Genomic DNA, 22,740 nt, shown 5'->3' with positions numbered 1-22,740 from the left:
ATGGGCATACCCAGTCCAGCGATTCCTTTCCCGCTCTAACACCCCACGAATCCTCAAATCACTGGTTTACACGGTTGCCTCGGGTCCAGAAAAAATATTATAATGCTTTGATGATGATCTTCCTTCACAATGATACAAAAGCTCGACTTGGGTCGATCCACTCTGCGACTCCGAGATTCAAAGTTGCAGCTTCACCTGGCCGCATCGGCTCATTTCACCCAACCACCAAGCCATGGAGCCCTTCAGATACCAATTAACCTCTCAGAATTGTCTAATCTAGAAAGTGTGTGGATAACAGAGGCACCAGAGCTGGAGCTGCGCTTCTTCGTCGGGGGAAATTGGGACGGGAATAAAATGACGGTATTCGTCTCAAGACTGAGCAGCAAACTCTGTACTATGGAGGTTTGTGTGAGAGAATGTTTGCCAAATCGGAGACTAATTGCTCCTTGCTCTAGATCTGGTCAGATCTGGGATTCTCAGTTGAGCTCAAGACGGGTGCATGTGGATATTTCATTGACACTTCTGGTTTCCACTGCATCAAACTTGGTGTGCGCAGAGTGTGTCGAGTATTGAACCACACAACGGGTCGGGCTTTGCCTAGTTCAATGACCAATCCCCCAAACGCGTGTCCTCCCCCTAGCGTACCGGTAGCTACCTTGGCTTCAATTGACGTTCGGCTGGAGTATCGTTTTCACGCTAGGGACATATCACAATCCCAAGACTATTCCAACTCGGGGATTGGTCTTCTTGAGCAAGAACCATCCGTTGGCGCCTGTTCTCGAGTGCTAGATAGAATGGCAGAAACCCCAACCTTACATGCAACGCATGACGAGGATTCTTCTGAAGCTCTTGGACCCCAGACTGCTGGCATATCTGGAGATGGATCTGATCCATCATGGGAAGAAATATTTCGACTGCTTGACCTTGGAATTCGAAGACTGGTCATTTCCAACTCAATCAAAGATCGCACAACCCTTGTCTCACAGCAGGGCACGATCAAGAGCCTCGCAGGTATCTTCCCCGCCGTGTTCAACCCTGCATATCGGGATGTGAGTTTTCAGTCTCAGTCCTGCAGCTCAAGTACTAATTTCAATCAGGCGATCAACCAACGAGGAGTGACAATTCCAATAATAACGAAAGCCATATCGTCTATGTTAGCAGGAAACAAGGATCAATCCACCAAAGCTCAATTAGCGGACTGTTTAGAGCTCAATCGCTCCCACAGCACTAATTATTTGACAACGAAGCCTCAACTTCCAAGTTGCAGGACTGCAATCCTCTCATCACTTTGGCGTGTCGCCCAGAAAAATTTCCCCAAGATGAAACCAATCAAACGACGAGCTTCGATATTCTCTACGGAGAGTTTATCAAACGGAGTGACTAGGTCAGACGAGCCGGTGCGTCTCATGTCTACAGTCCAACAAAAGCCCAACAACGGAAATCCGGGACAGCATCGTTCTTTCCAAACACAACACCACAACGAGAATGAAGAATGTGATGTTTATCTGTTGAATAGTGAGGCTGAGGACCAGCTTTTGGACAATTTCAGCGAGACAAGCTTCACGGACCTCGGGGATTCTACTCAGACATCCCTTAACACGTTGTTCTCAACAATTGAGTCCTCTCAAACTTCATACCATGATCATGATACTATGCTTCTCTCGGATCATGCCGAATTGGCGGATTATCCGGGAAACTATGTGACAGAGTATGATCCTGGAGAAGATATGGAGACATACGATACGGACATTATAATGGCTGATGACCTTTAGATTTTTTATATGATAACTTTGCTGTGATATAAATACACTTAAATAATGATCATAAACCTTAAGTGAGCTCGAGTATCAAGAAGCAGACTTTGTTTTTCGCTGGCGATATCTTGAAATGTTCATCTCGGCATGGAATAACTAGGCGCCGTTAACCCATAAAAATGAAGCGTTTGATTCCCGTATAAAAGTGGTGCTTTTAAATTATTTCTCGCACTTTTATATTAATTACTTAGAATTGATTTTAGCTCCAGAGAGATGTAATCATATTAAACTATACCTTAGTAGTCTTGTTTGTCTTGTAGCAAGTTAGATTGTTAATAAAAATAGATACTGTATTATGAATTTGGTATCCTAGGTACCTTTTATATAGGGACACCATACGAAGTGTACCTAATCTCAAAATATATTATTGACTAGCGCGCACCAACCCGAGGTATATATCGCTGCTATCAAGACTTATCCATAATAATATCAATTCCTAGGGTAAGAGGGCTTCGTATTATATTATCTTTGGCCATAATAACATTATAACATTAGATAGATTACTCAAGAATATTAATCTGCTTATGTATATCTCTTATACAACGCACTAGGAAGCACGGTCTTTGCGATGTCCCTCCTCCCAAGTAACGCTAATATTCACCGTCTTTGCAATTCCATCCCCCGTTGTCCCCCCTCCATCATCACTGTCATTGGCATTTACAGAAGTCCTAGTAGTCCCCATCTCCATATCCTCGCCCCGTGCACCAGAAAAGAAATTCTGCCTACTCCCAGAGGCCTCGTGATTGGTTTGTACGCGATTCGTCGCGCGTTGAAGGCTTGTTGTTTTATTCCTGTATGATGAGGTGAAAGGGAAACTGCTCGACTTGTCGCTTGCAAACAACTGGCGCACGGAAGAAACAGCCAGCGAACGAAGGCAGGGAACCGATGCGGTGATAATGACAAGATAGCATTCGATCATAGCCCAGCAGGTAAGATCTATCGCATTGGCTGTACCATCCCAGGTTAAGATCTGTTTGAGATATACAGCCTTCATTATGGCACCGACTGTTGCGCTGTAGAGGGGGAAAAGACGTCCGTATTAGTAAATTTGGCTAGAGAAGGGTGGCATAACCATTTCAAGGAAGACACTTACACGAGACCCAAACTCGTGAGTACCATGAGGCTGAGCTTGATCATCGGTTTTAGCTTAAGATCCCAGAAAATATATGATGGAAGGACTGCTAGCAGTAAGTCTGCTGCGGAGTTGCAGACTATGGATAGTTTGATATGGTTAGTTAAGAACCCAGGGAATCGCGAGTTTGCTAGCTGCAACTGAGCCATTGGCATCGGGTGGACATACAGCAGAGGAAGTAACCAAAACGGAGCTGAATATAGTCTTCCGTGCAGTCCGTGGCATATTTGATATCCCAAACCCCACGGATATCGTGGCATTGGGATAGGATAAGGATAATCATCACAGAGTTTGCCACTATTTGTAGCGCAAACAGTACCCATAGGCTGATCTTGAAGAATCTCCTTGTTGAAAGAACAGGCAATAGGTAGAGGATGAATGCGATTCGGCCGAGGCATGTGCTTGTGACGCTGCAAACCTCCATTATGGTATAGAATTTAAGAGCGGTGGTCTCGTCGGCTCCAGGACGACCGGATGCAAAGCCGTAGTCAAGGACTGCGATTGTGAAGAGTATCGATGAGGCGACGGCGAAACCCTGTAATAAGGGTTAAAATAATAGACTTATACCATCATTTTCCTCTGATCTTTAGCATGAACGTACCAGAGATGCAATCATTGTGACATCGTCTAATCCCATATGGCGAAGCCTGGCTTTTGCAAATATCCGGAGCACCATCACGATGATTGCGACGGCCCCAAGGGCCCATGTACCCTCTAAGACCGACTTCCGATCACCAACGAGAGAAACCATCATATGGGATTGAAATCAGTGATCGTTACATCCCCTTTAATTTGAAAGCAATGAGGTCTGATAGCGGTGAATTTGACACAACATGGGTGGCAAGAAAATCCACAAAGATCTGGGTCATGAACTCATTATCAATTTTTCCGCGTGTCGATCAAAGAATCAACCAACTAGGCCCCTAAAAACCTAGAACAGACTGACTTCGAGGATCATTTCATTTTATTTCATGGCTCACGAATGGAATCTCGACTTGAAACGGAGCAACACATGGTTTAACTTCCGGCCCACTTTTATTTGAGACATGGAACCGGAACTTCTGCCTCGGTTTCGAGCTTCAAAGGGGCCATCAGGGTCTCGGCGAGCGGATATTAACATAATAGAGTCGTGTATTGCCCAGTATGGAGGTTCTAAGTCTCCGTTATGTACTCCGTATACGGAGTCTTACTCCGTATACGGAGTAAGGATGTCGGATATGCCGAATATACCGGCATTCCTTAATTGAACAGGAATCCTCCAGTGGTTCGATTCGAAGCAGTCAGTGCGTAGTCTTCTAGATCTTCTTTTTCTCTTCCAGCGATTCTAATGTTCTAAAGCTTCTTGGTTCCTCTGCCCTTCCCCTGTAAAATATGGTTTAGTCAAACAAGTTTAACTATTTCGCACTGTGGATTGATTTAACCACGGTTCACAAGGGAGCACTCCTAAGTTACACCATCAAGGTCTTTTATGTCAGCGGATCAAGGCTACCTAGGTATAGTTCGTAATTGTATCCCACCTCGTATTCGTTGCATATCCCGTATCCGATCTACTCTAGGTGGAACCGAATTTTACTCTTTGGACATTATTAGCCTTTCTTCCGCTTATCGATGCCTCATCCAAACAAATATAGCGAATGAACTTCGTTAGCGTTCGGTAGCATATAAACTTTAGGACTAGTGTCCCCTCAGGGGCTAACTGCTACATATACGGAGTAGGAAAAGTTTAACAAGTTTGGAAATCTGAATGGAACAACCGTACTGGTTCTTGGCGCCAAGCTTTAGTACACGTGGCGTAGCGCTGAGGCAAATTGTGCTTCAATATGCGACACAATCAGTGGTTGGTTGCTCTTTGTATCATGTCCTCTTCTTCTCCGTACGGAGTCCTTCTTGGTAAGTGCCTTGATTATCTTGAGATAGGGTTATATGCGAAATAACACAGGTACGATCTCCGTTAAGGTCCGCAACGGGATAAGCTTAGTCTAGAGTCTATTAGTTTCGCCGGTAAGGGGACCGGGAGCAGCGAGGAATGGCCGAAGAATCGCCTTTGATTGGGTCAAGGGCGTTTAAGATTTTACCTGCGGGTTTCAGCGGAGGGAGACTCAAACAACGCTGAGGGTCACCCGGGGCCCCGGGGCCGAAACACTGACTTACCTAATCAGGCAGAATGTCCACCTAACTAGGTAGCCAATCAGGAAGAAGACATCAATTTCATTTCACCTCTACAGGGCTATATTCTCTATTAGGGCCCTATTAGGAATAGAGATTTAGGGAACTTAAAGACTCTACGGAGTAGTTTCTCTTTAATGGTGTTGGCGTTTCGGGTCTCTCTGAGCTTAAATGGTACCGGAACTTTTCTCAAGTCTACCATTAGAGTGGTTTATTTACAAAGGTTTATCGACTCGCACAAGATTCCTTTACATATTTCGCAATTTTATAACTTCGTTCACGAACAATTCCTCATATCAGACTGACACCTTGGATTTCTATGTATATTTCTAATCTTATTCTTGGTTTATATTCGGGTTTAGTTCAACTGGACTATGTACATAAAAGCGCCCACAGGCACGCACAATGACCGACGGCGCTAGAATTGAAGCAGATTCTATTCAACATCTGATATGGTGTAAGTTGGGTTGACGGTGGAAAAGCCACGATTCTGCTGGTCTATTATCAAAGTCGTCGTGTTTCAGTACAGCCAGCGGGTAAATCTAAATGACAGGCCTAGTGGCATGTCTATACAGTTCCGACCCGTTCGGTAACGCGGAGTGATGCTGTTCATATACTCTTTAATCAGACATAAAGCTATTATCCCAGAACTGACATCCTAGCTGTCATTGGAAGGCAAATTTAGCTGGAAAGGTGGATCTCTTGGCGGCGGCTATTCCTCATTCACTGTATACTGAATCCATCACCTCCTCACAGCAGATTGGATCTATTTTGAACGTGCCGTGAACTATATTAAGGTACCATTTAAACATGAGCGCTATGTCCCTTAATAGCCTGCTCTTCGTTCTGCCCACAGTCACGTATAGACCCGTAGTTAGGTAAAGGATACCGTTTACAATTCAATTTGGCCAATCAGATATCACCGAAACTCTGTTCCTTATTACCTCTGTTTCTCACAATTTAGGTGAGATGCAGAACCTGACTAATTTAAAATCTTACTTAAATCAAAAATAATTGTGGAATTTAATCGAATAATAGCTGTATAATTATAATAATAATTAGAACCAATTAAAATATTTGCATATTAAAAAAAGGGGTTACAATAATTAAAATTCTAATGATAAACAGGTGCAAAGAATAGTGCTCAACTAAGGATAGCTCATGACCTCAATATCCTTTGCCCTCATGAAGCAGGTAACCCACGGCCCCAAGTGCGAGTTCTAAGAACTACCAGAAAACAAAAGTTGGATCGAGAGAAATGAGGTCATAACTAATCTCTAGATAATGGATACCAATTTGAAAGAAGAAAAAGGCAAATTAGTCTTCCCGAGACCTCGAAACCCTATCTTCATCGTCTTTGCCCCGTTGCCATGGCGTCGTACTTTTATTCCTGCGCCCCTTCTTCAGTTTTGCAAGCTTCAACTTAAGCTCCAACTGTTTGATTTCATCATAATCAGAGTCTGCATCATCATCATCCCTATCTATCATGGCCTCAGATCCGTTGTCTTCCTGACTAGGGTCCTCATCACGGCTCATAAAACTATCATAGGAGGGCTCGCGTCGGAGTGATTTTGGTGCTGTCTCTCGACGCCTATGTATATTCTCTTGATTGCGGTAGCTCGGGGTTGGACGATCATCCTTGCGAAGTCCTTCCCTCTCTGCATGAGCACCATAAGCGTCCTCTTCAGGAACTCCATGTATATCACTGATGTAATAATCAAAGTGCGCAGTGATTTTGGCCACATGTCGGAAGTGGCCTACTGTGATGCGGGGTCGTTCCAGACCAGAGATGTTGCCTTCCTCAAAAAAGTCCCAATTGGCGAGCGCGATGGCTGTCTGGAATGCATTTTTGATTTGCCTGCCATTCCAGCGCCGGGTGGGTCGGTTCAAGTTTTTCTTCCAGTGTTCATCGACATATTTTTTGATCTTCTTTTCGTCAATATCGATGTCCAGGTCACTTTTCTTGATTCGCTGGATGTTCTTATCCCAAATTTCTTTGGTTGGGGCTTGTTTCAGCTTTGGATAATAGAGACAGATATGGATTCGCGATCGAAAGGCTTCGTCAAACTCGCCAACTCGATTGGTTGTCAGTATGATGACTCCGGAAAAGTACTCTAACACTCGCAGAAATACTACCACATCAAGTCAGCCAACGGTTACTTTTAAAGTCAATTCCAGCCAACACTGGGCCGTTTAAAACACTTACCGGAAACCAGACTGTTTCTTTTGATATCACCGCGCTCACGTTTTGCCAAGAAAACGTCGGCTTCGTCCAACAAGAGGACGCACCTCCACCGATGGGCCAGAGTGCAAAAGGTGTCAAGGTTTTTCTCAGCCTCTTGGGCGTTAATACCAATATCTCCGCAAGTGATTGGTAGTAAAGGTCGTTTCAATTTTGCGGCAATACATTCTGCTGTAGATGTTTTGCCGACACCAGGCGCTCCGTGAAGTAAAATGATCAAACCTTTGCCTTTGGCAGGAACAACATCCATTGAAAATTGATCACGGGTCGGATCCAAATCACTGGAGCTTGTATCATAAGGCAAACGCACCTGGTTTGTAATCAAAGCCAGGAGAATGGTCTTGTGTTGATCAGGTAAAACTAGGTCCTCCAACTTGGACCAGCCTTCTTCATCTCGTGTGACGGAGATTTCTCTAAGCATATTGACGGAAAACGAAGCCCATCGATGGTCCAGCAAAGAGTACCCATACAGACGTGGTGGAAGGAGCATTCGCTCCTCGTCCGATATTGAGATATTGTTGATGATGCGACTGATTCCCATTTCCGTGGTCCCCATGAACTCTTGACGCCTATTTTCTTCAAATATAGAATCATCGAAAACGTCCGTTACCCAGTCTCCATCACTCTTTTTAGGGAAGAAATCCAGAACCTCTCTTTTGTCGGCCTTTGTAGGGGTTTGAACAATACGCCCGCCGGTCTTCAGGCTCCACTTAAAGAACTTCTTGCGAAAGTGCTGCACTCCTGATCCTTGATCGATAATCACCTCGCCATGAACCTGCGAAGAAAATATTAGTACTTTCCCAGAATCCTTTTTTCTGAGCCGTACCTCTGCTGCTGGGATTTCGAAACTATCATAGTTGTGCTGAACTTTATTGGACTCGATGAGGGTTGTCCCGTGGTACAATAAATGTGTCCGTGGTGCTAGTTGAAGAAAGCGAGCACCTCTATTGATGAGCTCATTTTTGACTTCTTGCTGCTTTGGATCGAAAAAGAGGTGTTGTAGCGGGAGCATGTTGATCGCCCTTTCTCCGCTATTTGGCGTTACCACAAATCGTTTACCTCTAGGGGCTAGGAGAGTCCCATCGGAATCGAGGTAAAAGCAATCAACGATAAAACTTGTTGTCTCTGTTCCGGAGCATCTCACAGCGTCGCAGCATCTTTCATCATTTTCAGAGTCGGACTCCCATTTTCAATCCTTGATCGGATCAAATGGGGATCTCCGCGTTGTATCAAAGCACACTCTCCCGCCAGTGACATGGAGAATCCGATAAGCTTGTCTTCGGATCTCATCATTTTCGGGGCAGCTGTAAACAATATCACCAGGTTTAAAAAATTGCCAGAGGTGTTCATAGGCTATTTTTTCCACTGATCGTGACTCAATTTGGCGTTTTACGCTGAAAATGTCTCTCATGTCAAGATCCATGAATTCGACGAGGCAAGAAAGTTCGTCTCGCTCACGTGTTGTACGGAAAACAGCTTCATTGAGCTTTTCTAGGTTCTTTTTCCCTTCTTGTGTTTCCACATTGCCTTCCACCTGCGGCCCGCAAATTTCGGCCGCTTGTACAGACTGAGCTAGCTCAGCAATCGCCTGTTCGCATACTACTTTGGCCATGTGAAAGGCCTCCCGAATGTCTGGTTCAATCTCCACAAGGTACTTGAAAGGCCTTACCAGGACGTTCTGCTCCTCTGTGAAAAAGATCCCAGTGTACTTCTCCAACACGCTGAGGAGATACGTGGAATTGACCGCCAAACGATAAGGTGCATAGAGATGATTTGATGCTTCGGACTTGTGCAAAGAGACTTCATCTTTGTATTTTGTCTCTTTGTGTTTTTGTCTGGTTTTTTGCAGGATAAGGCTGCTGCTCCCTTTAGAGGAGGTTAGAAGAATACTCTGCTTGGGATCGATTTTGCGCTCCTTTTTAATATGTCGCCACATTTCCGGGGGCACTCTCGTGATTTTAATTTCTTGTAGGGGCTTATGCTCTTCACCCGTCGTAGCGCTAGCTGTTTCCTGAATATGTTCTTTGTTCTTTGAAAGACTGCTAAAACGGATTTGTTATTGAGGAAATTGGATATTGCTATGAAAAAAGTAACAAACCTTGGCTGCTTCTTTGTTTCACTGCTCACTATTTTGAAGTTAGTAGAATATCAAAGGATCAAGGTGTACTGCACTAAATACCACTCCTGTCTGCGTAAATGATGCTAGTACTGGATTCTAGCTTTGTCTGGCTCAATGGCCACTTGTCGCTCACACCATCGCTGCTCTTAGCGTTGGTGTTGTCTGACAGGAGAGTAGCATCGTGAATTGGTGACTGGATCTCACCATCCAACACGATAGAATCATGCATACTTGCAGTTAATCTTAAGGAGAGTTTGTGGTGGTTTTCTGTTTTTCTTTTTTTTTAGAACCAAAAAAAGGGAAAAGGGACAGGTCAAACAGTCATATAAATATGAAGATGGAAATAAGATTAACAGGCTGGATTTTAGATTTCAAGCGTTTATAATTCTGGGCATAAACTCTGGCCTTGGGATGAGGGGTATTTTTGTAAGTTAATCCAGCTGATTCTCTGGGTGCATTCATTACACGAATGTGGCTGGAACTAGCGGGCTTACAGTACATCGCTTTGAGCGCTTGTTTAGATCTTGTAAGGATTTATGGACTAATACGTCAAGTACCATGGTATTTCCAAATGTCTAGTCATGTTTTCCAGATATTCCAATTGAAACGGTTCTGTATACCCTTCTTCTTGGTGCTAATCTTCATGGAGGAAAATTAAAACATTGAGGAAAAGCAGGCCGGTAATACTGGATCGCCAACTAATGGAGCTTTTGCGTCCGATCAAGCGCTTCCAGATGTCCACAGGTGTCACCGGGCCTGATACTCTAAGGTCTTTCCTTCCTCATTAGTGATCCCGGACCGCTTTCACCAACCAATTGCATTGAAAGCCAATGTCTATTAATAATTGCCAGTAGATAATAAAAAAACAATCTGAACAATCTGAAAAAGCAAAACTGGCCCGAAATGAAAGGCCAAACCACTTTTGTCAAATAGCGCTTCGCCTGCTGCGGCACGGATCAATGTCAAGGCAACGTGAGGCTGTGGAATTCCCACGCATGCATCATGCATGGCTGTGATATTCCCACGCATGAATCATGCATGGCCTTGGTCACTCGGGCGCCTATCCCGGAATGATGGTTTATTACCAACTCCTGAGAACCCAGAGCCTAGCTTTCAGCTTGGACTATCTCGGTTTGGGAAACCCGTCGTCTCAATGGCCATTGCAAGGTTTCTAATCTTACTATTCTGATAGACTGGCTTAGGCCGGGTTGGTTTAAATCACTAGCGCTCTATCCCCGTTCCCTATAGAGAACAATTATCTCTTTCTCCGCCCCCTTCTCAGCCCCCTTCTCTTGTGGGCTTAGTTGCCTCTTTTTCTATTATCTACTCTATTCTCTAATCTATTTATTCAGAGATCCAGCTTTTGATTCCCGTGAGAACAAAGCAGGTATCATCAGCCGCAGAATTTAGCTTTCGTCTCTGAAGCAGTCATAGGATGGATCACAATCAAGCTAATGCAAGAAGAACCAAATCCCATCATCGACTTGGTAATTTGGTGGAAGGATTCATGCGAAGGCAGATAAAATCCGAAATTTATCCAGCCCTCGAAGCTCTCAAGGGTGGGGAGGGTCGCTGCAATGTACCCCCAGAGACTCGAATGCAGACTGACATGCTTTCGGGATTAAACCCCATCGCTACAATCCAGTCAGGCTCCAAAATCAGGGAATCAGAGGATGAGCCAGATGATCTACTGTACGGAAACTGATCCTTGAAATACCCCCAATTCAGACCATGACAAGTCATAGGGAAAGGGATATATATAGAGACGCGATCTCCGAACGGGACAATTTCCAACAGGCAATGGCGGTGTTTGAACAAACCACCAATGAAAATGGTCTTCACAACCACATCACAAGTACCCAGGTCCATACCTGGGAGGAGGTCCTTGAGGTAGTCAACAAAGCATCGGCGATCTACAACTCAAAGTCGGGGGCCTGGAACAAGATACGCATTGCGTTCCATAACTTTGGCAAGAACAACAAAGCCTTTAATGCATGGCTAGGTCTCCTCCCGACCGAGTCAGATTGGGTTTCCGTCATAAGTGGAGGTTTAAAACTCATACTAGGGGTATGTTCTTGCTGACAGAATGGCCTTGATCTAAAATCGCTTACCATTTAAAGGCTGCTGCGCGTTTAGCTGATCTACGGACTGAAATTTCGACGGCATTAGAGGAGATTCCCTGCCTGCTAGCATGCACTCACAGAGCTACCAATATCTTCAACAAACCCAGAGAACTTCGACAATGCAGCACAGCTCTTTATGTCACAACACTCAAGCTACTTAATCACATTCTCTCTTGGTATAAAAAAAAGTCGTTAAGTACGATAATACACCCTTACATGATTATCAAGGGTTACTGTTTAACATTTACATGACAGTGAAAATAACGGGCAGTATGTTCAAGCAATCTACTTACAACAATAAGTTGAGCGATCTGGTTCAAGATCTCAAGCTTCAATCTGAACGGTTCGAAAGCTTGGCTCGCGTATGTTCATATGCAAAAATTTCAGAGACAAGTGAAATGCTTCAGGCGCATGACCTTCGGACCCACCAGAATCATAATGAGCTTTTCGAATGCCTTGAGTCATCTTTCGCTCGTTTTGATACTTTCAAATACCAACTTCATTCGGAGAATTTGACGAATCGGCGAGCACTTCAGACAATGAATGGCCGCCTGAGAGACCTTCAGATAATCACAGAGCGATTCTTAGCATGCCATGATCGGTTGGATCCCAACACGGGCCAAGGTATGTGAGGCTAACCCATCAATCGAACAAAAACAAGCTAAGCCATCGCAGTCAGAGGCCCAATTCTTCCTGCAAACAAAGAAGCCATATCTAGGAGAGCCATGCAAGGTAAGCCGATCCTCCTCATAGTCCTACGAGCGTTCCTTTAAGCTAACATTCTGACGATAGATTATCTAAGGGCACGAGATAAAGCCCTTGTGAATCTAAACTTTGAAAATCGTGTAGTCTTGAAAGACGTTGCGACCTGTCTCGGAGATGTTTGGAAATTGCCAAGGGATGCCCAGGATCGGATTATTGCCATCATTCAATCATCAAAGCTGCAGACCTGGATTTCGACAAATAAATTAACCGTGATATTTATAAATTCGAATGCTCGCAGCAATGAAACGCTGTGCTCCTTCATCCCTGCGAACCTGATTGATTCAGTGGAAGCTCTCAAAATCAATAATGTCTTCACTATTTCGTTCTTCTGTGGCATGCACAGTCGCAGCGATGATCTAAACTCCGGAGTTACCAGCCTCATGAAAAGTCTTATCGGTCAACTTTTGATGTCCTATCCAGATTTTGGGTTACAGGCAGTCAGGGAAATCTCACAGGGAGATAGAGAAAGTATCGATGTTCTTTGCCAAATCTTTCATCGCCTGATTCTTCAACTGCCGTCGGACGTCATATTATTCTGCCTTATCGACGCAATTACGATTTATGAGACTTCCTATTCCCATATTAAGGACTGTGAAGTAACGTTAAATGGCCTCATCGAAATTGTTGAGCAGACTCAAGACTACGGATGTGTGTTTAAACTGATGTTCACCAACCCCCAAAATAGTCACCGATTCTACAAACTTGTACCTGACCAAGCGAAGAATGTTATCTGGATTCCAGGCCGAGTACCTCGGACAGGTGGACTTACGGCTAACAATACGAAAATGCGAGGGCTTTTTCACGAAATTTGAAACCTTCCCAAGTATGAACAAATGTGGTTTCCATTTCCAATCAACCTTTAACGCAATGTACTGGTCTGATTGACCATTAGGAAGCTGGGAGGGACGGGATCAGCTATTTGGTGGCCATGTCTCTCTCATTACATTGATTAATGGATGACCTTTTTTTGGTCTTGCATACGGCATATCTATAAATGTTCATAACAAAAGTTGGAAAACAGGATTGGAATACCTCCAGGGCTACCTGACTATGGAACTAATGAGACATGCACGCACGGGCAATAGACAATCACTTATGTGCTGGTGGAATATCCTTGAGGGTGCCCGGATAGAGCTAAACAGGAAGGGCGATGTAAAGATGGTACCCATTCGTGGGGAGTTATCTTTAGTTGCAGCCAATGTGGTTCCTCCACAGACCTGGCTCATTAAAAGTAGTGTATAGGTGGCGTCCTCGCCGATGTAGACGTATATTAAAAAAAATCAAATTTTACCCCCTGCCCCTGTCGATCCCCTGTAGCCAGTTTACACAAAATAATCGCTCCCGCTCAGAATGACAAACAAGCCTACAATGTGGGGATCCGTCAAGCAGGATATTCACATATTTTTGTTTCTTTGGTCACCTTTAAAGGCACACTCTTGTTAAATACCTGGGTCTCTTCAGAAATTGTGATCGAGATCTTCCAATCTATAGCATGAGTGTGCTTGATATTATATGTGACAAAGTCGGGATAGATGGGGGCCAGATCATGGAGACGCAAACCTGAAGAAGTCAGGCCCGTTGAGTGTAGAACAAGTTGAAACATGTCCCCGATATTGATGGGTGCATTTTGATACCCGAGAGGCAATATCAATGGATATTCGAGGCTATCAAATACCTTTTCGAGATGAAGGTTGAGTGAAAAGCGATGCCTATCCTTGTGAACAGTTCCGAATGGAGGGCTATCTGTGACGATAATGTCCGTGTAGCAAGCCAGGGTCAATTTGATCCAGTTGATCCGAGCTTCCTGTGTGATACCCTTGAGTGAGTCACTAGTCTTATCATCGAGGGGTGCGATGTGTAGCACGAGAGGAAGATTATGGGCGTCACCAAGTTTCAGGACGCGAGGGGATTTGAGGTCGACCTTGTAGTAGAACTTGGGGACTTTGGATGACCCGAAAAGCTTCTGTGTTTTTTGCTTTAGGGATAGCTTTGCATCGCTCATGGCGGGAAGTAGCCGCTGACTTTGAACTTTACCCTCAATGGATAAGTGAGTGACCTGCTTGAGCTGGCTCCTCTTGATCATCTCGACCGGATGCCTGATGTCCACCTTCCAAGTAGCACAACAAACTTGGGACGACCCAAAGTTATACTTTAATTTGGCGCTCAAATAATACTCGATAAAACACCCGGACGCGAGACTGGAGTCGCTGCCTAATGTGCTGAAAGTTCCTGGCAGTGGGCGATGAGTGGTCCGGTCTCCGTCGAGCGCGAGAAAGCTACCGGATTGTGCATGCTTTTTCCCCAGCATATCAACTGGCTTGGTAGGGATTTGCAGCGAGAAAGGCCAGCTGAGTGATTCATTGCTTCCCTCCGGCAGATGCAGAGGTCCTTGGAATATCACTTCCTCCCGTGGATAAAGTAGGTGCCAGTCATCCGACACCTTTTTCTCTTTACCCGGGGGTGTCAGTTGGGTGTGTATGCGACTCGACAGTGTAAGCGTCACTGTAGCTTCAGAGGTGACAATATGTGCGCGGCGCACGAGATTGCCGATGATGGTGTCACCGGGGATGAAAGACCACCCCGCCGGTGCAGCGACAACAAATTTGAGTTTGTCATCTCCACGCGTAGCATGTCTATCGTTTCGAGACATAATGTTTTTGATGCGGCTTTTCAGTAGCCGGGAACAGCGTATATGAAATATTGTAAGTATATTCTGAAAGGGACATTTGTATTCGCTTAGGGGGTGAAAGGGCTGACAAGTACAAGAGTCGCATTTTGGGGGCAAGACGAGGTATGGCCCCCATCAGACCCATTGACCCAATAGCCATTCGCACATCGATCACGCCCCTCCAGGGCTCGATAGACCTTGTCAACATAACCCCTAAGAATTCTCCCCTATGTTTGCTCTATTTGATTTTCCTTAGTCAGCCATATCTTGCCCAGGTGGTCCACCTGGGGACTACCTACCTAGGCAGTCGACGTTCACCTTTCGTTCCACCACCCAACTATCTGCATCCTATCCTTCTCTTCAACACAAAATATGATACATACGACCATAGGGTGTGGAAAACAGGGCTTCCCGTCCGCTCAGCCGTACTTAAGCCACACGCCGGTGAGTTAGTAGTTGGGTGGGTGACCACCAGCGAATCCTCACTGTTGTATGTTATTTTATTCTTATTTTTATTATTTTGATTCATTTGGAAAGTCCCTTTTGCCACCCTACTCTTCAGCTCTTTTGGCTTGTTCACCTGAATATCCTGCACGCCCCTGAACCACTGATGTGTCCTTCCCCTCCTATACTGATTTTTCCTCATATGCGTGTTTTTTTCGATCACAACTCTCTAGTACTAATCTCTACAGGTTGACACATGCCTAAATTCCCAATGGCAGTAAGCAAGAAGAGAAGGGCCGCCGATGAGAATCAAACTTGCTATTAAATACAAATTCGCTGGAAGCCACTCATTACTAACTCACCGGCGTGTGGCTTATTAGGTAAAAGCCCATTACAGTATCAGGTGAATTCCAAAACCCCATGCTGCAGTCTCTGCTATTGCGCTAGGGCTCGCTCTGCTCGTCTTCGCCTCCGATTGCTGGCATAACTTTTGTAAAAGTTATTCCCTGGTAGATCTCTTTAACATTACAGAATTATACAGTCTTAGAAAGCAGCTACGCTAGACTAGGAACTGATATTATGGATAGAAAGTTTAGTGTCTTTTAGTTCTGTGTCTCCCTCAGACAGAAGCCGGTTGGTTCTAGCTATGGAGATATGCTATGATCGGATTATCTTGGTAACTTTGATTAAATTGGTATCACTGTAGCCTAACTCATCGGCTTTCATTTTTAGTAGGTATCTAATAGCCTAGAATAGTTTATGTGTACAAAGCAGCCGTTATTGCAGCATAATCTTGCCATATCTTATTCTTATAGTTGTTCGCCTAGTCGCAAACTCCTTTGATAATAATATAAGTACATTATCCCAGACCCTTATATCTTAAGTCCGATAATTCGTTCCATTTCGGCCAGTTTATTACGGTACCCAGTGGATTTTATTGCCGTATCAGCAGACGTGATTGTGCTAATGGGTATAATAGGGTTTGGTCTACCTGTAATCAACCAGTCGCGGACGACTTGATTTCCCTTGTATTTGAGTTTCCGGAAATCGCTCTTTAGTGCCTTATTACAAGCCTTATCTATGCTGGATGTGTTGTGGGTATAAAGGTAATTAGTAGGTAGTAGTTGCTGATGATACTTATTGCGGTAAGAGGTTTCGAATAATATCACTCGCTCTGGTTATGCCTTTGAAGCTCTTTAAGGCATTGAGAGACTCGGTCCTATACTCTAATTCGCATTTTGCGTGTCTTAAGGCCAGCGCGAAAGGTTTAGATCCCTCGATTAGGCCGTCTAAGCGTATCTTTTAGGTCACTCTTGCGTCGAAATCCATTAGGATATTGTCTGCCTAAATTATATTTAATGACGCTGTCGCTGACAACAATGTTTCCTAGTACAGTTTTGGTACTTCTGGACGGGAAGGGGACTCCCCTGTAAATTCTGGCAATTAGAGCGAGCTTGAGTCCGGTATAACTGACTCGTAGACTTGAGGCGACACTTGTGGCGCTCCCTTTCCCCACTCCTGGTATATAGCACAGGACAATATTGTGCTGACCGATCCTTCCCGCTGTATGATTATTTGCATCTCTAGGTTGCTTGCGATATATTTGGCCCAGTATATCGTAGTGTTTATTAAATAGAGCTTCCATGGCATCACCTCCCAGGGGAAGGGCGTAGATGACTGCTATCTCAAATTCGTCGCGAGTTCCAGGGAGCATTTTTGGGTGGCTTAGCGAGTCGCAAGATTTGGTAGAGAATCGGCGTTAGCATTAGCAACAGACAAACACGATGACTTATTTAATGTTTGTCTTTCCACGGTCTGCAGAAGGTTCTGTTGTTCGATATGGATGCCGTGGGGGGTTGTCGTAGGAGCACGCTGCATTGGGCGCTGTATATCCACTAGTTAGTTTGTTACGGTGCCTGAGCTTACGTCACATGGTATTGCTATAGATAAAATTAACATACCTGTGTAGGTCGATCTCCGTTAATTCTATTTTGTCTGGACTGGATTCGTATCTTCTATACGACAAGTGACTCCTGCGTCGTTTCACCCCGGACGATGTCGCGTATGAACTTTTGAGCGGCACCTAATTTCGCGCTACGCTTGATATAGGAACCTGGGTCTTGATCATAGATCTGCATAAGATCGAAACAATCTTCGAGTGTAACACTGCATGCTCTGTTTATGTCATCATGGAATTTCCGTCGCTCAGTCCTGACCGCTGCCATCCGGGATTTCCCTCGCCCGTAAGCAGCCAATGAGCTATGATTCGTTTGGCATTGCTGGATTCAGCTGGCGTAGTTTCACCAAATGACAGGATAGGTATTGATCATCGAGATTACAGCTAAGTGCAAAACCAGCTTTACGTTGGACTTTTCTTTTAATTCCAGGATCTACTGCCTCCGAACAAAAGCTTTGCGCCCAAGGATAAATTATTTGACAAGACTTAGGTCAGGTGAGTGAGGTGGTAATTTACACTTGCGTCTCAACACATTTGGTACCGTTGATCGCGATGAAGTTTGGAGACCTAGACTGGCGAAACTCCGAGTGGTGGCCAACCTGTTCTTCTGAGGTCCATCCGCTTGTCACCCAGATTCTTCGGTATACACTAGATGGTACGATCGGAACTCGGACCGGTTGTGTAAGTAGTAATTCCATAGGTCAGGGTTTTGTTCCTTCACTTCCTATCGAGTGGCGTTTTGGGCCACCCTCAGCTGAACGCGGGCAGCATCCGGCGGCCTGGGCGATCTCGGATGTTGTCAGTGATCAAGATCATATCGCAGATCAATTTTCCAGTAGCAAGGGGTAGATTTGGTGCCATTTTCCGTCGTAGTTGTTCATCTGCTGGTGGGGCTAAGGTGGTGTAAATTGCTGAAACTTGAACCGAGGTGGGGTGATTGAAGAGAGTTCGATCCCACTATGGTTAACCATACATTTTTATACCGACAGCTTTCCGTCAGTTTTCTATTTTAGAGCGATACACTTTGAAGGTTATTTCACTTGTTAATGAACTTAATATATAATACTTCATTTACAAGCATCTTAATTCTACCTCCAATCCTTCTTTTAAACCTCAGTACATTCCCCAACTGCCGACGATGCGGCTATATACACTTGGTATTTTTGTATTAAGTGAAATGCTGTTGACGCATACTCTGAACTTTAGTTCCATTTCTCTTTCACTTTGGTTTACTAATAATGGGGTGAATGCTAGCATCTTCAAACACCGAACTCCGATGTTGATCGTTTAGAAAAACAGGGCAAGTATATATATATATACGCACAGGCCATTGTTAAGAGATCATGGGGCCCCCCGCTCTTGTTTACCCCCAACACTTATGAAAGAAACCTGACTGTATGGCAAAGTATAGTATGGGTGGCAAATAACTAGTTAGTTATATGATTCTCTAACTAAGAATGACAAAACTTGCTATTTCAACAAACTGCGGACATCGATGACTAACTGTATTATGCATTTTTGTAAGGTATGTCTAGTCACATAATGTTAAGTGGTATAATACCCGGTTTCAACCATACAGTCAACTTAGTATTCGGCACTTAAGTTTCTAGTAATGTAGATAGCTTCTTTCTTCCTCGCGCAACTCGAGATTTCCTGGAATACTTTATTGCTTCATAGCAGTTCTCTAGGCCTCATCTCTCATCCATTTTTGCAACCTTCAGTCCGCTTACTGACATGACTTCGGCCCTATTCCACAACTTATCATCCACTAAGTTTAGTCTAAATTCTCAGAAGGAATACCACATGCAATGCTTTGGGCCACGTATTCAAAATATTAACTCGCCATAGGGACCCCTCCACCACCACCTCATGTTAAACTACAGTTTGATCGTATACACCCTATTCTCGGGTACCAACAAGGATTATGCCAGCTTTGGGCCACTACAAGGGGTTTGTAAACTGCATCAAACGAATCAGAGAACACGTTGAAACTAGAAGATAAAAGTGTATCCTAGATTCTACTGCATGAACGCATTGTTCTACCAATATGGAGGCTCCCTAGTCCCTAAATCTACCATGCACTACGGCTGACGTACAGATGAATGACTTGGACCCAACCGGCTTCCAACGAATCACCCTTCATAATCTTCACCGATTTATCTAATAATGTCGACCCTCTACACACCATCAGAGATGGCTTTACAGGAGAAAAAATCTGATCAGTGGTCAACCAGGTGCACCGACATTTCGCCCTCGTACGTGTTAATTGTGTGGTGAAGTAGCAATAAAACTGAGCACCTGGGCCCTGGGCACACAATTTTGGTAAACAATAGCGAACATAAATACTTCGATGGCTCCTGGCATTCCATGCTTTTTCTAAAGGCTATTTTTGTTCTTCATTAAGGCTCATCATTACTTTGAAAAATCTCTGCACCAGCATGTTCAAGCTGGCCTATCTTCCGGGCAGCCAAAAGCTATGGCTATTCAAACCAACATCAACGAATCTTTGTCTTCTGTCTTCATCGAAAAATATAAGCAGAACGAGTATGCGAGTCTGGCGAGAGCAGTTGCCGATATGTGCCAACAAGCACTTTCAAAAAATGGCATACCCCATAAAACCCAGAGCCGCGCAAAGGAGCCCGAAAGTCTCCGAAAGAAAATTGAGCAGCGTGAGCGCAAAAATGGACGATACAGAACTCTGGAGGATGTTCATCACGATATCGTGGATCTCGCCGGGGCTCGCATCATTCTTGAAAGATGGGAAGATCGCCATTTTGTCAAGGAGATAATAAATGAGACGTTCAAAGTTCAGAAAGAGGAGCTCAAGAACGAAAAGAGTGGCTATGAAGCAGTACATTATCGTGTCTACCCTAAGCAAAATGGGTGGCAGTGCGGTCCACATACAACGGAGGAGGAGCCCCTTGTTGAAATCCAAGTTCAGTCTTGGTACATGGCGCAATGGGCCAATGTTGAGCACGATGCTCAGTATAAGACATCTAAGGGGCCGAGCCAAGCGATGAGCAACAGCCTTGATCTTTGGCTCCAGTTGTCTAAACTGACCGAATTCCTTGCCGAACAAACCAAAGCAATCAAGGCCAAGCAAGATGCGAAGGACAAACAAAAGTTCAGGGGTAGGAAGCACGTCGGCAACCATTTGGACAAGTGGTTCTCGGATGATGGGAATGCCGCTGACTGGGCAAAGAATCAGAAAGAGATGGGATCTTCCACAGCTTTAGAAATATATTTGGATGCTCGTGGATGGAAGACTCCTGGGTCTCTAAATCGATTGCTCTACGAGCACTTTGGGCCTGAGGCACAGGATGAATACTCAGATGTTGCTGCACAATATGCGGGAATCGACTTGAACCGTGTAATCTATCTAATGGACCGGGTAGTCTTGAACTGCGGAGAAAATTGTTCTGGTGCCTTCGAAATCCCCAACAATCATGAGGTACATGCCTACAAGATCCAGGTGATTTTGAGCACGTTCATCTGGATGAACCGTCTCTTTCTGCCAACCTATGGATGGCAGCGTTTATTCACGCGCATTGAGGACCAAAAGACTGTGCGCGAGGGTATTCTCTTGCTTGGAATGAGCGCCCGGCAGAATTTTGCTGAAGAAAGCTCCTTAGCCGATGATGAGGTCAGCAAGCTGAACAGGTTGTGGGATTGGTTCTACGAAAGTCGTGATCGACCGATTATGTTGGCTTTCACGATGTCGAACCAGGGGGCTATTAGAGATGTTCCCAAAGAAAAGACTGATCTGCGAAATGCCCTTCGGCCACTGATTGCTGCCTTGGGTCGGGGTATGACTTGAGCCTTGGAGTTGACGGTCAGTGAATAGCAGAGGGGCCAAAATGATTGCTAATATCTGTGATTGTGAAGGAGAAGAATAAGTTGCGGTGTCTGCAACCGCCAAAGGATGTGTTTTTCCGGTTGTCTTATTGCCCTTATTCTTTTCAGTTGTCAAGAATATATGTCCATCGACAGTCAAAATGCTGTAACTAAATCTCTGGAAAGATTTCGTTGTTTGCTTTTTTTTTTTTGCAAATGGTGGAAATTAAAATAGCCACCAGCACTTGGAAAGTTTGTTGAGATTGGTCCCTGTAGTTCATCACATCCCATCACACAATAACAATTTGACCTGTCGATTTCAAGGGCTCAGTCACACGTGCTAGTGAAAACGGCCGATATGTGCGCAGAAAAAAAAAAAACGGGACCCAATTGAATAAAACATGAGCTGAAGTAGAGTTATCGCTATGCTGTGGGATGTCAATTGCGTGCAAGTGTAGAAGGTGCTGATCCTGACCACATCAATATAGCTGAAGGCCAACAGAATCTTGTTTCAGGTTTAAAAAAAACAGGAGGTAAACAATGATATGCAATTGGTAATGCCGAGATACACCTGTAAGTGATTATGATACAAGCGCATTATGTTGAAAAATACCGACGCGTATATTTGGCTAGGCAACCTATTCTGCAAAGTATTAATTTCGCACATCAAATGAAAAGCCGTCTTTTACTGTTCTCTGGCAGTAGAACTTCTTGAAATTCCCACAAAGGTTCGAATTTTTTGGACTAGCAGTGCCGTGGATGCAGTTGTGACGAGTGGCGATGTGTTTCTCGAGTTGGGTGAGCTTAGTGAAGCAGGCACAAGGCCGTAGAAGGTCACACGAGAAGACTGCAAGAGCAATGCAGGTCAATTCAGTTATGACGAGGCCTCGGGATTCAAGCTCAGTCATAGGAGCTTATACGACTCAAGCAGAAGGTTTGATTAATCACCACGGTGAGATGATTATTGAAGACTTGCTGACCTGTCATTGGCATAGGGCTCAATGAAATTATTGAACACCTCCGTTTTGAGGCTCTTCTGAACGATTCCCCTCCGCATGATATTTCCGAAGGTCAAATCAAAAGAATGAAGGCAATACTTTCACTGGTGGAGAATAATGGTTATCTTGGTTCATCGACAGCCAACCGAGCCCTTGACTTTTGGATCTGGTGTGGGCAGATGCCTGGGCGATGGGACTTGGTTCCGGATCAAAAACTCTGGGAGGAATTTTTAGAGGAGGACCTGTTATATAAGTCTAAAGGTCAGTGCAATTTCAGGGCAAAGCAAGGAGAACAGGGGAGGTACAGAGTTAAGATTGTTTTTCATTTTCGGTTCACCAACATTCTTCTATCCAATTAGCTTTTTGGATAGTGATCTAACCTTTTACATGAGACAGATAGAGCTAACCTTGCCTAGATGGCTCTAATGCACGATCGCAGGCATTTCCCGGTTTGTCCACGTGGATATCTCCGACTTTT

General features: G+C 44.5%; 9 protein-coding genes across 9 annotated transcripts; 3 read left to right on the top strand and 6 right to left on the bottom strand.

The window, feature by feature from the left end:
• Positions 1 to 129: 129 nt before the first annotated feature.
• On the top strand, positions 130 to 1,772 carry N7487_008662 (uncharacterized protein; the record flags this gene model as incomplete). The annotated part of the gene is made up of 3 exons (XM_056876392.1): positions 130 to 402; positions 456 to 1,049; positions 1,098 to 1,772. The coding sequence occupies 3 exons, from the start codon at positions 130 to 132 to the stop codon at positions 1,770 to 1,772; spliced, it is 1,542 nt and encodes a 513-aa protein (XP_056728580.1).
• Positions 1,773 to 2,361: 589 nt separating this feature from the next.
• N7487_008661 (uncharacterized protein) lies at positions 2,362 to 3,700 on the bottom strand (the record flags this gene model as incomplete). Its single annotated transcript, XM_056876391.1, has 4 exons — positions 2,362 to 2,827; positions 2,908 to 3,025; positions 3,115 to 3,481; positions 3,548 to 3,700. The coding sequence occupies 4 exons, from the start codon at positions 3,698 to 3,700 to the stop codon at positions 2,362 to 2,364; spliced, it is 1,104 nt and encodes a 367-aa protein (XP_056728579.1).
• Positions 3,701 to 6,429: 2,729 nt separating this feature from the next.
• Positions 6,430 to 8,366, bottom strand: N7487_008660 (ATP-binding protein; the record flags this gene model as incomplete). Its single annotated transcript, XM_056876390.1, has 3 exons — positions 6,430 to 7,244; positions 7,319 to 8,129; positions 8,181 to 8,366. 3 exons carry the CDS (start codon positions 8,364 to 8,366, stop codon positions 6,430 to 6,432), a joined length of 1,812 nt encoding a protein of 603 aa, XP_056728578.1.
• A 177-nt stretch (positions 8,367 to 8,543) lies between these two features.
• On the bottom strand, positions 8,544 to 9,702 carry N7487_008659 (uncharacterized protein; the record flags this gene model as incomplete). Its single annotated transcript, XM_056876389.1, has 3 exons — positions 8,544 to 9,393; positions 9,453 to 9,480; positions 9,534 to 9,702. The coding sequence occupies 3 exons, from the start codon at positions 9,700 to 9,702 to the stop codon at positions 8,544 to 8,546; spliced, it is 1,047 nt and encodes a 348-aa protein (XP_056728577.1).
• A 1,571-nt stretch (positions 9,703 to 11,273) lies between these two features.
• N7487_008658 (uncharacterized protein) lies at positions 11,274 to 13,173 on the top strand (the record flags this gene model as incomplete). Its single annotated transcript, XM_056876388.1, has 5 exons — positions 11,274 to 11,540; positions 11,594 to 11,792; positions 11,852 to 11,958; positions 11,986 to 12,220; positions 12,389 to 13,173. The coding sequence occupies 5 exons, from the start codon at positions 11,274 to 11,276 to the stop codon at positions 13,171 to 13,173; spliced, it is 1,593 nt and encodes a 530-aa protein (XP_056728576.1).
• A 569-nt stretch (positions 13,174 to 13,742) lies between these two features.
• N7487_008657 (uncharacterized protein) lies at positions 13,743 to 15,011 on the bottom strand (the record flags this gene model as incomplete). The annotated part of the gene is made up of 1 exon (XM_056876387.1): positions 13,743 to 15,011. One exon carries the CDS (start codon positions 15,009 to 15,011, stop codon positions 13,743 to 13,745), a length of 1,269 nt encoding a protein of 422 aa, XP_056728575.1.
• Positions 15,012 to 16,345: 1,334 nt separating this feature from the next.
• Positions 16,346 to 16,710, bottom strand: N7487_008656 (uncharacterized protein; the record flags this gene model as incomplete). The annotated part of the gene is made up of 2 exons (XM_056876386.1): positions 16,346 to 16,609; positions 16,699 to 16,710. 2 exons carry the CDS (start codon positions 16,708 to 16,710, stop codon positions 16,346 to 16,348), a joined length of 276 nt encoding a protein of 91 aa, XP_056728574.1.
• Positions 16,711 to 17,488: 778 nt separating this feature from the next.
• On the bottom strand, positions 17,489 to 17,698 carry N7487_008655 (uncharacterized protein; the record flags this gene model as incomplete). Its single annotated transcript, XM_056876385.1, has 1 exon — positions 17,489 to 17,698. One exon carries the CDS (start codon positions 17,696 to 17,698, stop codon positions 17,489 to 17,491), a length of 210 nt encoding a protein of 69 aa, XP_056728573.1.
• Positions 17,699 to 19,906: 2,208 nt separating this feature from the next.
• Positions 19,907 to 21,247, top strand: N7487_008654 (uncharacterized protein; the record flags this gene model as incomplete). The annotated part of the gene is made up of 1 exon (XM_056876384.1): positions 19,907 to 21,247. The coding sequence occupies one exon, from the start codon at positions 19,907 to 19,909 to the stop codon at positions 21,245 to 21,247; it is 1,341 nt and encodes a 446-aa protein (XP_056728572.1).
• Between the last annotated feature and the right edge of the window lie 1,493 nt (positions 21,248 to 22,740).

The sequence above is a fragment of the Penicillium crustosum genome, assembly GCF_028827405.1.
Source record: "Penicillium crustosum strain IBT 35664 chromosome Unknown utg000003l_segment0_segment0, whole genome shotgun sequence".
NCBI classification, from domain to species: domain Eukaryota; kingdom Fungi; phylum Ascomycota; class Eurotiomycetes; order Eurotiales; family Aspergillaceae; genus Penicillium; species Penicillium crustosum.
The sequence above is the reverse complement of the archived record's forward strand: the minus strand, read 5'-3'. Positions and strand labels throughout refer to the sequence as shown.